At 40.5% G+C, this 16,201-nt stretch overlaps 1 protein-coding gene across 1 annotated transcript; it reads right to left on the bottom strand.

The window, feature by feature from the left end:
• Nucleotides 1-565: 565 nt before the first annotated feature.
• Nucleotides 566-6,125, bottom strand: LOC115713791 (ATP-dependent DNA helicase DDM1). The gene is made up of 16 exons (XM_061114568.1): nt 6,001-6,125; nt 5,725-5,803; nt 4,931-5,200; nt 4,753-4,836; nt 4,262-4,608; nt 3,985-4,174; nt 3,697-3,872; nt 3,330-3,390; nt 3,038-3,227; nt 2,849-2,944; nt 2,672-2,766; nt 2,471-2,590; nt 1,754-1,873; nt 1,570-1,668; nt 1,341-1,451; nt 566-1,147 (listed from the first exon to the last, which is right to left on the bottom strand). The coding sequence occupies exons 2-16, from the start codon at nt 5,791-5,793 to the stop codon at nt 905-907; spliced, it is 2,271 nt and encodes a 756-aa protein (XP_060970551.1). The 5' UTR covers nt 5,794-5,803; nt 6,001-6,125; the 3' UTR covers nt 566-904.
• Nucleotides 6,126-16,201: the final 10,076 nt, after the last annotated feature.

Here is a 16,201-nt window from a genome sequence, read left to right as displayed (position 1 = left end):
AAGCTGACCTAACTGAAGAACCACACCTTGTTGATTGTGATGTATTTATTCAGCAGATACGCAAATTCCTGAGATGAATGGATGACCAAGAGTACATCCTTTAATTTCACAAGCGGAGCTGGATCACCGCAACAGAGAAGCCAACAACCTGATAAGATTGTTCAGTTAGAGAACCAATAGAAGAGGCAAGGATCTCTATTTTTTAGGTAGAGTTAAATATAAGAAGTAAAATACCTCCATACAACAATACAAATGAATTCTCAATTTAATAATTGAATTTTGAGCTTTTCTTTTTCTTTTTTTTTTTCTTCCATTTTATCATGAACTTGTTATTATGATACACATCATTTTTTTTTAATAACAAAAAAAATTAATTACCTTAATTTGATTTATAAAAGTTAAATAACAAGGAAACTTTTGGGACTAGGCTGAACTAAAAAACGACACCAAACCATATGTCGCTTTCCTAATCTAATGAAACAAAGTATATCATTGGTCGTTCATAAGATACATGGCATTATCATTGTGCATAAATATGAGATTGAAAATCATAACAAGTTGAAGATTTTTCAGTAATTTCTAACTAATAAATCTATTAGATTGATAATAGTCTTAGTAAAAGACTTGCAAAGAGTGGCTGTGCCGGGTGTGGAACTTTCATGTTCCAATACAAAATTTTGAACCAATGTTTGGTTTTCTTGGAGTGTAAGAAAATTAAGAATAGCCTTTTGAGCATTTACAAAAATTATAATGAACCCATTTATCCTAACAGAGCAGAGCACACTTTGCTCTCAAAAAACATTGATAATAAATGGGATTAAATACTCTGGGCCAACTCAAAATAACCGAAACCAATCTCAAATCACTCTTCCTCCGCCAAGTTCCGTTCGCTAATTAGGTAATTTTAACTAGAAAGACTAGAAAGCATGCCTCCACTTGTAGTAGGTAAGACAACCTCCCAACCCGGGCCTTTAAGGGGATATACTGCAGCTGTGCCGTTAGTCTTCTCTGCATCGACAGCAACTGTGTTCAAAGCCAGATCGCTGCGGTCCATCACCTTTTCCAAATCTTCATCACTGATATCAGTTTGAATCAACTTGTCTTCTGCACTTTCTTCATCTCGGAGAAGAGCCAATAGATCATCTTCCTGAAATATGCAAAGCAAATCATGGCTAAGCCAGAACACAAAATGAATAGAAAGGATATATACATTAAAGGATAATATAACAACATTTTTTTATGACTTTCTTAAGGAAAAGTACATCCAAATCTCCTAATTATTTTTATAAAACCAAGCAAATAACTGGCAAGTAGCAACCATGGGAACCAATAAAGCAAACCTCCGCAACATCAGAACTATTCTGAGCTGGTCTTTCTAGTTGAAACTGCCCTTTCCCAATCACCACGTGCTCAAGCTTCAACTTGCTAAAAGCTCTTTTCAACATACGACCCTGCAAAACACAATTATCAAGAAGTCAAATTCTTTCAAGTATTTAAATAAAAAGCTATAGGTTAAAAATGGTCAATACAAATTCGAAACACTATTTGCGCCACCCAAGTCCAACATACCTCAACTGATTGAGCTGTTGCAAGCCTGTAAACGTGAACAGGCTTGGTCTGACCAATTCTGTGGCATCTATCCATGGCTTGCAAATCCATTTGGGGGTTCTGGGATGCACAAGCAGGTAAGCAACTAATTTATTATGATGTTTTTTTATAGAAGAAAAACAAAGCATGAGATCACAAAACGTACCCAATCACTGTCATAGAGGATACAGGTATCAGCAGCTGTAAGGTTGATACCCAACCCACCAGCTCTGGTGCTTAAAAGGAAAATTCTGAATTCGCTATTGAGGTCATTGAACTCCTGAATCTGTTTACTCACACATAAATTTACAGCGCCGAGAATAATAATTATTTAAACCACTTCAAAATCAAGATGTTTAGCAGTTAGGCATCATTTTGATAGGCATCGTAAGGGTAATTGTAATGGGGTATTAGTATTATATATATGAGTGAATAGGAAAGGAAAATGTGAGAATGAATGTGTAACAGAACAGTAGCTCTTGCCTTGGGAGAGCACTGGGTCTCTCAAATACCCAGTAACATTGTCCACTTGATTTTCTACTATCAATATATATTAGCTATTTTCCATGGTTGCTACTGTTTATACCAAAATGTTAGGAAATTCCTTTCACATTTCTGGCACAATGTCATTTCTTTCAGATTAAGTATAAACTAACGAATCAAAGCCAAAACTTAGGTTTGATTAAAGGACGCTGAAGACAACTGACCAAAGAACGGTCAAGGATAGATAATCAGTAAGAAGCTTATGTTTCGAGGAAGCAATTTCTTCAATATTGAAGCAGAAAACTTGAACATGCCAAAGCCAAAATCAAACAATCTAAAAAGCATTGCTAATAACAAAAAGCTTCATATTCTCCACAAAATGTGTGAGCTGGGAACAAACCTGTCTCCTCCTTTCATCAAGTTTCACACTGCCGTCAATTCGACAAACAGCAAAACCTTTTTCGCTAAAATAATATTCCATTATATCCAAAATCTTAGTCCACTGAGAGAAGATCAAGACCTGAAATAATATAAAAAAAAAATGAGAAGAGATTTCGCAACTTCATAACTAATAAATACAAATAGGTAAACAACAACGCACCTTATGCTTCCGAGCAAATAGCTTGACCAAAAGTCGATCCAACAAACGAAATTTGCCACACTGCTCAACTATCTGCTCGACGGGTGGATATAAGTCTGTTAAGAGTACACCATAACAAACTCAGTCAAATTGAAGAGAATCGATTGCAATATAGCATAGAATAAGTGCCGGAGTTACATGAGCCATCAAATGCTCCTTGTAAAAGATCAGGATGGTTGCAGTTCTTCCGAAGTTGAATAACCAAGTTGTTAAGCTTTCCACGATTACAGTGAGCTAAAATTTTGAGCAGAGAAACACTCTGGTTATTGTCCATTATAAAATGCATATGACCAAGCTATCGCACAAAATAAATAAATAAATAAATACCATGTCCCCCCTCTTGAGATAAATAATTCTCTAATGTCTTGTTGACCAGATGACCCTGAAAATTCTTCTGAAATTCTGTCATAGTAGCATATATTATGATCTCTTTCTTTCGAGGAAGCATCAACTCAACATCAGACTTCATTCTTCGAAGTATAAAAGGACGCAATATTGAATGCAGTTTTGCTACCACCTGCAAAATCAAAACCAGACCCGATACCAACCATTACATAAACACAACAAGTGTCTAATTCAACCAAAATACTTGTGATGATAGTAATAGGATAATTCATACTTGAGCCCTTCTTTTCTCTTCCTGCCCCTCCTCACCATTGCATTTTCCAGACAAATCAAACCTGAAAATAGGATTTCCATAAACTGTCAATGCAGAAAAATTGCTACCAAGCAATTAAGGTCTTATCCAAAAAAAGCCTACACATCCTTAACCCATATCTACAATACATACAGATGTTGCATGGCAATCTTCTAGTGGCTCAGTACCATATGAAGGCCAACCATAAAATCATCACAGCAGATGGAGTTTTCAAAACATAATAGACTATCATTTGCATAGAATTAGAATGTGGTCACATCTGGAATTGAGAAGCTGCAATAAATTAATCTAACCATACATGAATGAACCATGGGAAAATCATACTAACCATGACTCAAATTCTTCATGAGACGAAAAAATATCAGGCAAAATAAAGTTCAACAATGACCACAACTCTGCCAAATTATTCTGCAAAGGTGTCCCAGTCAATAGAAGCTTGTTCTCCATAGGCAACAATTTCATTTCCTTAAACAATTTGCACTTAGAATTTTTCAACCTGTGCCCCTTCAGAATATAATTAATAGTTCAAAAACAGAGTCAGAATAGCCTACAGTGCAATTGTTTCAATCTGCACATTAACTAAAAAGAAGATGGCTCAAACAATAGGTTCACCCACCTCATCAACCACTACATATTTCCAATTATAATGCCTCAACGTTTTTCTTGCTTCAGCCAATGCTATTTCATAAGAAGTAATAACTATGGGAAATTTAGGGCCAATTGCTTTAGGCATGTGCTTCCTACGGATCTCATCTCTTTGCTTCTTATCACCATGAAAGATAATAGCATTCACTGAAGGTGTAAACCTATTTGGACACCAAACAAAATAAAGTATCAAAGAAAATAAAAGTAAAAATGATTTGACAACAGTGGTAACACAAATTGAAATTAACCTTGAAAATTCATTCATCCAATTTGAAAGTGTAGAAAGTGGTGCAATCACTAAATAGGGCCCATCCAAACCCTTCCCTTTTAAATGAGCCAAGAAACCAATGGTTTGAATAGTCTTTCCGAGTCCCATTTGATCTGCTAGTATACCATTGAGACCATTTTGCCATAATGAGATCAACCACTTCACACCTTTAATTTGATAAGATTTTAGTTTTCCACCAGTCAACAAAGGAACAAGTTCTGTTTGCTCTTTCTCCATTCTTTCTTCTGCAGTGAGATTCATATCATCAGCTGTCTCATCGTCTTTTGACCTAGTAAGCATAGCTGCAACTGCCCTCTTGGCCTTCCCCTAACATAAAAATATCAATACAAGATTAGGGGTAAAAGAAAGATTTCCAAACCAATAATACATTTTGAATGTGATACACTACAACATTTACTTGATATATATTATACCAACATAGAACATGTTCATTACAATACAAGATCTTACCGTATTGTAATTTGTAGCATTTTTCCGTTTCCTACCACCTCTCTTCTTTTTTTCAGTGGTTTCTGGCTCCTGCTCGATGCCATTCTAGTAATACAATTCACATGAAAACATGAGCAGAAATTAATTAGCATGTAATGCACAACTACAAAGAATCACAAATGGGTGTATGAAAGAATACATTTGTGATGTCATCTATTTTTTCGAGCAAGAACTCAGAGAACAGTTGGGTTTGTGTCAGAAGCTCATCCAGTTTGGTAAATTGACTATCATTCAAGTTCGGTGTTTCTGACTCTTTGTTCCTTTTCTCTTCCTCTTCCTTAACCCGAGCTTCCAGCAACTTTTCTTCCTCCTCCAACATGGCTTTGGATACGAGCAAGGAATCTCCATTTTCTGCATCAGCAATGATCTCTTCCTCCAATTTTACCTCAGTCTTTATATCACATGCATCCTTCATCATTCAAAAAAAAAAAAAGAGCAACAACAACAAAAGTATATAAACAAAAAAGATGAGAAATCATTCCTTACGTCAAAATAAATCAGATGAAGCTATGTAACAACTACCAAGTAAATTGCAGCAGTGAAAAATAGTTAAAGACTCTAAATCGTATCTGCATAGTGGAAAACAAACAGGTAATACTAAATGTGAAGCTCATAAATTTCAAGAAGTCCCCATACATATTTTCCCCAACTCTATGCACCACAAAGATCATTTTTTACCGTTTTAAACCTCAATACGACATGGAGAAAGATAACAAGGCTGAAATCTTATAAAATGAATGGTAATATAAGAAAACCCTATTCTCTTACTCCTTTAGTTGAAACAAACAGCTCTTGATTTTACCACTTATTTTCTTCATCTTTCATATAACAAGACAAAACGAACACCATTTAAGAAAACACTTGCCATAACCAGATAAAATGAACACCATAGAACAAAAGGCCTAGAGAAAAAGAAGAAAAAAATATTCAAACCTCTTCCTCAAGCACCGAAGTCGGAGAATCAGCGGAGGCTTCGATAATCACTTTCTCCTCAAGTTCCATTTCCAAAACCCTAAGACAAAAACCAAGTAAGATTGTTGCTCCAACACTTATTACTTTTTTTTCCAAAAAATAAAAATAAAGACTGGCGATCCTAACAGTCAGTAGGGTTATGGTTTTCGCCATTAATGATTAAAATCAAAGCTTAAAATGAGTTACGCAGTTTGAAAATAAAAGACATAAAGGTAAAGGAACACACGCAGGGCTTACCGGAGATATTCTGTAATGGAAGTTGTCGGAAACGAGAGCGGCAGAGAAATGGATTTGAAGTGATGAGAGTGGTGAGACAGTGTGTGTGCTCTGTTCAAAGATATTAATAATAAATACTAATTTTATTTATTTTTATTTTTTATTTAAGGGTTTTATTGTGTTTGGGCGGGAAAATCGATTTGGAATTGACCTCGATTATCGAGTTAATTACTACTATACCCCTACGTTTAGAGGTTTTTGCTCTTTTTTCTATACAAAAAAGCAAACAACATTTTTGCACGATTTAGCTAATTTATTATAAAAGGAGTCTTTGATGTGATTGAAAATGTTATTACCGATAATATAATTTGTCTGAAATTTTGTAAGTTGTATTTGAATGTGGTTAGAAATATTTAGTTTTATTTTTGTTAATTAAAATAATCGTTGGTAAATTTAGAAATTTAATATATTATTTTGTATATAAAAAAATTGAAGATTATTATACTATGTCAAAATAGCTTATGTAAATTAGTAATTTATTGCTAAATTATATTATTTTGTAAAATGTTTGCTTTAATAGTATGAGATTTGTCTCGAATGAATATACAATGCAAAATACAAGGCATAATATGCAAGTTTAGTACAACTAGTTAATTAGACTAACTAACCCAATAAATCTGTTATAACTAACTTAACTAACCGTAAAACTAATTGTAATAGGTCTTATTAAGATAAAGTGTATAGATTGATGACACCCTCTTGTGTTTATCCAAATTTTGACGTAAATAATGTGGCAAGTATGATGACACGTGCCACTCAATTACCCGAAACTAAATTAATAAAAAATATGAAAAGTCCCTTGGTACAAAGACACAATTCCAAAGGAAAGAAGTATGGATCTTTAGTTTCAGTAATTATCCCTACATGTATGTTCTATGTATATGGATGAGATTGAGTATCACCTCCTAATGTATGTTCTATAATGTATGTTCTATGTATAGGAATGAGATAGGATATCTATCCTATATATATAGGTATGTTAAGCTACCATCCATAAGGTGGGTAAAGTAACTAACCCCAAAGTAAGTAGACAGTAACCTCCCCCGATGGTGGTAGCTTAATCTATGGGTTAACTCGTGTTGCCCCTAATTTTGCCCAATATACGTGGACCAATCAGACAGGGACACGTGGATCAAGCAATCCACAATATTTGCTAAGTCTTTATGCCATAAGGTAACGTCCCGGACGTAGGTCCCGAAGAAGGCACGTGGAACTCAATATGCTCCCGGAAGCTCATATAACGCTAAGGCATCTCCGCGAGGTGTCAGGTTTCTCCTGAGCAATCAAGTTGCATTAAATGCCGCATGGGAGGAAGCGTGTTGGGACTGCTACACGCAATAAAGTCTGACGGCACAACCTCCAACCAGCAGCGCCACAGTAATGATCATTTAAGTCTAGCGACGGCTACACTGTGAAGAGTCACGTCAATCAAAAAGGCAATAAGGACATTCCACATAAAAACCCTACAGCACCTAGGGATTTGACCATGCATTACCCATGGTACATTCATTGGAAATACCCAACTTTATGGATACTTACAGATACACTTGTAAGGACAATTCTAGGGATTACCCCACCAAAAACACTATAAATACCCCCAAAAGCTCATTAAATGGGAGGGAGAATCTTGGGCTGCATATGAGCAAGTAGAGTAAATACTCACCAAGAACATTCTCTGTATTTATAAGGGTGAAATTCTCCCAAGTATAATCTCTGTATTAAATACATCCATAAATAACAAAGACTCGTGGACTAAGGCTCATTAACGCCCCAACCACGTAAAAATCCTTCTCTCACTTTCTTACAGCTCAATAATTTTATAATATTTTATTAGTTGCCGAAAATCTCGGTCAACATTTTGGTGCTTTCATTGAGAGCTGAAGAAAGCCACTGTAAACAAACACTTGACTTCACAAACATGGTGGAGACTAGAAGTACTCGTTAGCCTCGCCCTCTTGAAGACGCTCAAGACCAGAATGAGGAAGATGTAGCCTCAAGAGCAGCAGAGGAGTCCGAGGAAGAAGAAATAATCCCCGATGATGACTACGAGGGAAACCTCGACGAGTATGCCTATGACGAAGGTAGTTACTCAGAACTGGTGCTTCTCAGACAAAAAGCTATCGATCACGAAGCCGAGATCGAAGCTCAGAAAGCGCAAAACCAGAAAATGCAAGAAGTGATGCTGGCCATGCAAAAAGCCATGGAGGCAGCTGGCATTCACGTGCACCCCAAGGCAACGACCGCTGGACTTGACAAGGAGCCAGCGACGTCTTCGCCTAGTTCCCAACAGCAGAAATCTAGGGAGCCTAGCTATATAAGATACCCTGCTGAAGGGAATCAGACAAAAAACCCTACTTCTACCCCGGGGCGAAAGAAAAAGGCGCAGGATCCGCGAAAGGTCCGCTCAGATTTCCTAAAGGGAAAGGTCCGCAGAGGGGCAAGCCCCAAAAAGGAAGCTTTGGCCCTCAGGATCGAGGGGACCGAAAAATCGTTTCCGTGCACCAAGAACCCGGGGGTAGAGGGAGAAGAGGACAGAGGTGTCCTCCCATTGATCTGAGAAATCAAATCAATGGGAACCAAGGTGATCTCCGAGATCACCTTGACCAAAAAAGATACAGACCCGCGGTCTCCACGGGTACGTTAAATGAAGGAATTATGGCGGAACTCGCCATACTTCGAAAAGACATTGCCCGAGTCTCCCGGAGACAGAAAGGAGATGACTCCGACTCGGACAGCGAGGATCGAGAGCCCTGTGCTAAGCACATCTTAGAGGCGGAGCTCCCTAAGAACTTCAAGATGCCCGAAATGGCAGCTTATACCGGGAACTCCGACCCTAGCGACCACTTGTCGCAGTTCAACCGTGTCATGACGGTCGTGAGGGTCAGCAATGACGCCAAATGTCTGTGCTTCCCACTTACCCTAAGTGGGTCCGCGGAGGAATGGTTCAAAAAACTGGAACCAGGATCCGTGGGCTGTCAGAACAAACTACAGACCAACTTCCGGAGACAGTTTGTCGCCGCAAGAAAGGTCAATGCGGAGGTCAGTGCCTTAACTAATATCAAGCAACTGCCCACCGAGACCTTGAAGAATTATATAAAGAGGTTCCGAGAGGAAGCCTCAAAAACCAAGAAAGTTGACGACGGACAACAGCTTGCACTTCTCCAAGCAGGCATCCGTACAGGGACTCCTTTCTGGAACGAACTGCAGCAAGAAGGAGCTGCTAGCCTTCTGGACTTCCAAAAGAGAGTCCAAAAATATATCAACCTCGAAGAAGCCCAAATCGTGGCTTACGGAGGATACTATCCCACCGGAATAGCAGGGTACATGCCCGGAGTATCGCCCTCGGGTACTACCCCGACCGCAACTCCACAAGCAAGTGGCATAGAATTCTCTGCTACCCCCGGATATAGCCAGGGCCAAGCCTTGGCACCAGCATCATCCCATTTTGGCAACCCGTCCGGAGTGAATGGACAAGCTCCTTCACACTCTGCTTTGGCTGCTAGCTTGGCAGGCCCTTCCCAGGGTTCGAGGAGTAAAAGATCCTTCAAGGGCAGCACCCAGACGGGAGAGAAACGCCAGAAAAGGGGGTACACCCCCCAGTATACTCAATACACGGAGTTGTCGGACTCCCAAGAGCGTGTGTACTTTGCTACTAGGCAAAATACACACTACCGGAGACCACAACCGTTGTACAAAGATAGCTCCCGGAGAGATCCGAGCAAGAGATGCGAGTGCCACAACGACATCGGTCATAGCACCAATGAATGTAAGAATCTCAAGGACGAGATCGAAAATCTAATCCGATTAGGCCACCTCTATGAGTGGATCAAAAATAGGTTGCCCCACCTCAATCCGGGTAAGGCGACTATGGGCATGCCTCAGGGAACACCGGGGGGTACAGCAGGGGCATTGGCTCCAGCTGCTCCCACGGGAGACGCCCAGCATATCCCCGGTCTGCCGCCCCGGCCTAATGGGAGGGTAGCCATGATCTCTGGAGGTCCCCATATCGGAAGAACTACTCGCAAGGAGCTTAAGCGATATGCAGGAACCGCGAAACACAATGAGGTGTGGGAAGTTACTCAACTCCCAGCTCAAAGGCCCCGGTTGATGGACCAACCCATCACGTTCACGGAAGAAGACGCTAAGACAGTGCGCTTCCCTCATCATGACCCATTGGTCATAGAGACCCCCATCGCGAATAAAGTGGTGGCTAGAGTCTTAATTGACAATGGAAGTTCCGTGAACCTACTCTTCAAGAAAGCCTTCACCGCGATAGGCTTGACGGACCGGGACCTCTCACCCAGTGGGTCCCAGCTCACAGGGTTTAACGGGACGACACTTATCCCGATGGGAAAAGTAAGGCTCCCAGTCACCTTGTGCCCAGACACCCCCAAGAGCACATTCAAATACTGCACCTTCGTAGTGGTGGACTGTCCGACAGCCTACAACGCGATCCTCGGCCGACCGGCCTTGGTGGACTTTGGCGCAGTCACATCGATTCGGCACATGTGCCTAAAGTTCCCTACCCGGGAGGCCGGAATCGGAACTGTGAGGGGAAACCAGGGGGAAGCAAGACAATGTTACAATGTCGCAACCCACCTGCCCGTGCTAATGGTCCGGGAGTCAGTTGAGCCAGAAGTGGCTGAAGAGGATGAGTTGGACCCCCGTGTGGGGTCCGAAAGAATTGTGGAACCAATGGAGGACGTCGAGGAAGTATCAGTGTGCGACCTCGACTCCACCAAAGTACTCCGGCTAGGGAAGAACCTAGATCCAGAGGAAAAAGAAAAAATAATAAAAACACTGAAGGGCGCCATCGACATCTTTGCATGGCGCCAAGAAGACATGACTGGCATAAGCCCTCATGTCATCACCCACGTACTCAACGTCAATCCGGACATGCCCCCCGTCCAGCAAAAGCGACGCCTGCTCGACTCGGTGAAAGCTGAAGCTCTAGAGAAAGAGGTGGACAAACTTTTGACTAACGGCATGATCAGCGACGTATACTATCCGGAGTGGCTGGCCAATCCGGTCCTGGTGCCCAAGCCGAACGGAACTTGGCGAGTTTGTATAGATTTCACCGATCTAAACAAAGCTTGTCCAAAGGACTGCTTCCCGCTGCCCAGGATCAACCAGATGGTAGATGCCACTTCTAGATTCAAACTGCTATCCTTCATGGACGCATATGCTGGGTACAATTAAATAAAAAATGCATACGGCAGACCATGAGTGCACTAGCTTCAGGACCGATAAGGGGGTATACTGTTACTTAGTCATGCCCTTCGGACTGAAAAACGCCGGAGCAACCTATCAAAGAATGGTTAACCGGATGTTTAAAGGCCTCTTGGGGCGAAACATGGAGGTTTACGTAGACGGCATGCTCGTCAAATCCAAAGCATGCAACAACCATGCAAGCGACTTAGAAGAATGCTTCGAAGTGGTCCGGAGATACGACATGAAGCTCAACCCAAAGAAATGCACCTTTGGGGTCAAATCAGGAAAGTTCCTGGGCTTCATCGTCAGTCAAAGGGGGATTGAGGCAAATCCGGAAAAAATCCAGGCTCTCCTGAGCATGCCATCCCCCAAAAAACATAAAGATGTGCAGAGCCTGACCGGAAAGGTAGCTGCTTTAAGCCGCTTCATCTCACGGTCCACGGACAAGTGCATACCCTTCTTCAACGTGCTAAAGAAGTGCCAAAAGTTCGAATGGTCGGACGAGTGCGAGGAGGCATTCAAAAAGCTAAAAGAGCACATGGCCAAGCCTCCTATCTTATCAAAACCCGTCCTCGGAGAAGACCTATTTCTTTATTTGGCTGTCTCCGAACACGCGGTCAGCGCTGCCCTAGTCCGGGAAGAAGAGAAAACTCAGCATCCCGTGTACTATGTCAGCAAGCGCATGATAGGGGCCGAAACAAGATACCCAGTCATTGAAAAACTGGTGTTTTGCCTCCTGATGGCGTCAAGGAAGTTGAGGCCATACTTCCAAGCACATCCGATCAAAATTCTGACCAATCACCCGCTCCGACAAGTCCTCCAAAAACCTGAAGCGTCCGGAAGGCTCCTCAAGTGGGCAATGGAGCTAAGTCAATTCGACTTGCACTACATGCCCCGAATTTCTATAAAAGGCCAAGCCTTGGCGGACTTCATTACTGAATGCAACGAAGCCGAGGCAACCGCGAATACGCCGGTACCGCCAATCCCCACATGGAGAGTATTTGTAGACGGAGCCTCCAATGAAAACGGTTCCGGAGCTGGAGTGGCTATGATATCACCAACTGGACTACGACTCCAGGCGGCCCTACGGTTTGACTTCGCAGCTTCAAATAATGAGGCCGAATATGAAGCCATAATAGCAGGGCTGAAATTAGCAAAAGTTGTAGGAGCCAAAAGAGTGGAAGTCTATAGTGATTCCCAACTGGTCGTAAACCAGGTATCCGGAGAATACCAAACACGCGGCGAGCGAATGGCCGCGTACGTAACAATAGTCCGAGAGCTGCTCCACGAGTTCACGGACTACAAAATAGAAAGAATCCCCCGGGAAAAGAACGCTCACGCGGACTGTCTGGCTAAGTTAGCTTCGGATAGCGAAATCGAAGAGGTGGGGGTAGTACCAGTGGAACGCTTAGCAGGGCCAAGCATCAAAATAAAAGAGACCACGCTAACAGTTGGGCAAGAACCCAGCTGGATGGTCCCCATCATAAAATACATAACAAAAGGTGAGTTGCCCCAAGAAAGGGCACTGTCTCGGAATATTCAGTATCAGGCTCATCGTTATGTAATGATGGATCAAATTCTCTACCGAAGAGGACTCAGCATGCCTTATTTAAGGTGTGTATCGGACCCTGAAGCTAGACAAATCATGCTAGAGGTCCACGAAGGGTTCTGTGGAGATCATACGGGAGGACCCAGTCTCTCAAAGAAAATATTGAGACAAGGGTACTTCTGGCCAACAATGAAAAAAGATTGCATAGACTATGTCCAAAAGTGTGATTCGTGCCAAAGGTACGCGAACATACCGAGAGCTCCTCCAAATGAAATCACCCTGATGACTAGTCCCTGGCCCTTCGCGGTATGGGGAATAGATCTTATTGGGTCCCTGCCAACAGGAAAAGGAGGAGTAAAGTATGCAATAGTAGCAGTAGACTACTTCACCAAATGGACGGAAGCTGAGCCTATGAAGATAATAACTGCTAAAAAAACACTGGACTTTGTTATTAAAAACATAGTGTGTCGATATGGCTTGCCTAACAAAATAGTCTCTGACAATGGAAAGAAATTCGATTGTGAGGAATTTACTGACTTCTGCAACCAACACGGAGTAGTGAAAAGCTTCTCCGCGGTGGCCAGACCTCAAACAAACGGTCAAGCGGAAGCAGTCAATAAAATCCTAAAGGTCACCTTGAAGAAAAAGCTGCTGGCCTGCAAAAACAACTGGCCTGAAGAGGTGCCAAGAGTGTTATGGGCCTACCGGACGACCCCCAGAACCACGACCGGTCACTCGCCTTTTTCAATGGCGTACGGTTGTGAAGCGATGGTCCCGGTAAAAACGTTATTCCCATCCCACAGGAGGACAACTTACGATCCAGCCACGAATCAAGCTTTGCTTCAAGAGGCTTTGGATCAAGTCGAAGAACTTCGGAATGAGTCTCAAATACGGATGGCTGTTACGAAAATTCTGTTTATTACGCAAGTGTACGTATCAAGTAGTATCTCACGCAAGTGAGGTCGAACCACAGGGAATTGGATTAAGTACTACTAAATTATAATTATGATTCTATTTGGTAAAATAATAAGTTGCAATTTTAAAAGTAAATAACTCCGAAATTAAAGAGAAAATAAACGAAGATTAATCAAGATGAGAGATTAGGGAAGTGAATCCTGTTGATAAGTTACCTATGTTAATGCCTAATTGCTATCCTTATCTCAATGTGAAAGACAGATTATAAATTAACCTAACTCTTTTCAGATCTTTTAGGTTCTAAATAATATGTTCTCTAATTAACTTCTTAATTAGATCAACACAAAATCAGCATTAAGCAATAATCTATTAGTCACTAGGCTATGTAAATACTTTCGTTTTACATCAAAACCTAGACTATCCAAATTTTAGCATTCCTAATTCTCACTTTTCAGATTTCGAATTAGGATCATAGAGCATGTAAAAGGTGATCAAGCTTGCACATGAAATTAAACACAAATAAAGATAGTATTCACACATAAGATGAAGGAATGGCAATTATTTATTAACTAGGCATAAACTTAAACAACATTCATCATCCTCCCTTATTGGGAAATTTAGTTCATAATAACTCTAAAAACATCCATGATTAATTCAGAAATAAAAACAAACATAAAGATGAATAAAAAAGGTAAAAGAAAGAAACTAGAAGGTGGTATCGCTCCGGGTCTTCAAGATAGCTTCCTCTCCACTTTGCCTCCACTATTAGGTCTGTTTTTGCTTCCCTTTTGACCTTCAATGTCGTATTCCTTATATAGGGATAAGTGGTGAGCCTCCAATTGAGTGAAAAATCAAAATTAGGTCAAATCTGCGATTTCCGTACATAGTCGCGACTAGCATTTAAGCTGGTCGCGACTACAGGCAAAACTCGAAAAACCGAGTTTCTGCCTATCTTACGAAGTCGCGACCAGGGTCGCGACCAGGAAAAAGGGTCGCGACCTGGCTCTCTGGAGGTCGCGACTACTGATGCTTCAGGAACCGAATTTTCCAATTTTTTCCAAGTTTGTCCCAGTTTTTCGCCATTTGACTGAATTCGAACTTTAACACCCCGGGAACCTGAAATAATGAAAATCAAGCGTAAAACTGCTCCAAAAGACACCAATAGACGAGATAATGCTAACTTTAAAGACCCGAAATATAGGTTAATTATAACCTAACAAATTCCCCCAAACTAGATTCTTACTCGCCCCCGAGTAAGATAAAAAAAAAAAACTAACTACGCTATCAGATAATCACTACACTGCTGACTCATGCTCTGCTTTCTTCCTTGCTTAAACTAGAATTTTGATCTTACTAACTCTAACAATTAACTCGGATGCTCAATTATAATCACTATGTACAACTGCAACAATCTACTCAAATGTGAAACACTGTTATAAGAGTTTTACTCTTTCCTTTAGTTCCACAACCCGATAGCTCATAAGCTTGCATGCTTACCTTTCTCCACTAATGTTGACAGTATTCTTTGGAATCATTAGGTCTTTTCAAGGTTTAGGTGATATGGCTCAGATATTCAGGGATAGGCAAAAAAAACACTTTTGGCTCAAAATATCATAAGCGCACAACAGAACCCACAAGCTTCTTACTTTTCTTTTTCAATACCCCATAGCGTTCCCACATCTACCAAGATTGAGAGAAGATATATTTACTATTTTCCAACATCACTGAACTCATATACTTTATATATTTTTTTTTCTCTTTTTTTTTTCTTTTTCAAGTATTTTTTTTCAGTGACATTGAATTACACAATTTTTTTTGTTTTTTTCTTTTTTTCTTTCTTCTCAATCTTACAAAAAATTTTCTCCCTCTCACTATTTCGTCACACTAAATGTTTCTTTTCCCCCAAACTAATCATATAGCTTATGATATCATGGATAATCATGGTGAGAACAAAGATTAATAGTGTGGTTGCAAAATTTCAAATCAATGGGTGAAAACTCAACAGGTTAAGGCTCAAAAGGGTAACTAGGGATACACATTATGGTAGGCTTGAAAGGCTCAAACTATCCAACAAATGCCTAAGTCATATTCCAATTGAACACTATCAAGGATTTTGCCTCAAAAGAATAAACATGCAAGTTCTAAGCTATCCTGTCAATCTTACCACAAACCATAGTAAAACATTTATAACAATTTTCACAAATTGAGTACTTGCAGAAAAACACAGGTTTCTAAGCATCCAAACTAATCCAAAGAGTTAACAAAATCAAGCACACAGTTATTTTACAGTTTCAGATCACATCACACTAATCAGCAGCATACAACTATCATCAAGCTTATTGCCATTCCTTAACTAAAACAAAAAACTAAAACATAAAATTAAAATGCAGAAATTAAAGTGCAGAATTTAAAATTTTTAAGCCTCTCCCCCCAAACTAAATATTACATTGTCCCCAATGTATACAGTAATATGCAGAGAGAAGAAAC

This window comes from Cannabis sativa, chromosome 4, assembly GCF_029168945.1.
Source record: "Cannabis sativa cultivar Pink pepper isolate KNU-18-1 chromosome 4, ASM2916894v1, whole genome shotgun sequence".
In the NCBI taxonomy this organism is placed as follows: Eukaryota; Viridiplantae; Streptophyta; class Magnoliopsida; order Rosales; family Cannabaceae; genus Cannabis; species Cannabis sativa.
The sequence above is the reverse complement of the archived record's forward strand: the minus strand, read 5'-3'. Positions and strand labels throughout refer to the sequence as shown.

Excerpts from the sequence above, each read along its gene's own strand:
- LOC115713791 (XM_061114568.1), bottom strand. The coding sequence starts at position 5,793 with ATGGAACTTGAGGAGAAAGTGATTATCGAAGCCTCCGCTGATTCTCCG. Across the intron at positions 1,874-2,470 it reads TTGATGAAAGGAGGAGACAG|ATTCAGGAGTTCAATGACCT; the intron begins GTTTGTTCCCAG and ends GTGAGTAAACAG. Across the intron at positions 1,669-1,753 it reads TCCTCTATGACAGTGATTGG|AACCCCCAAATGGATTTGCA; the intron begins GTACGTTTTGTG and ends TGTGCATCCCAG.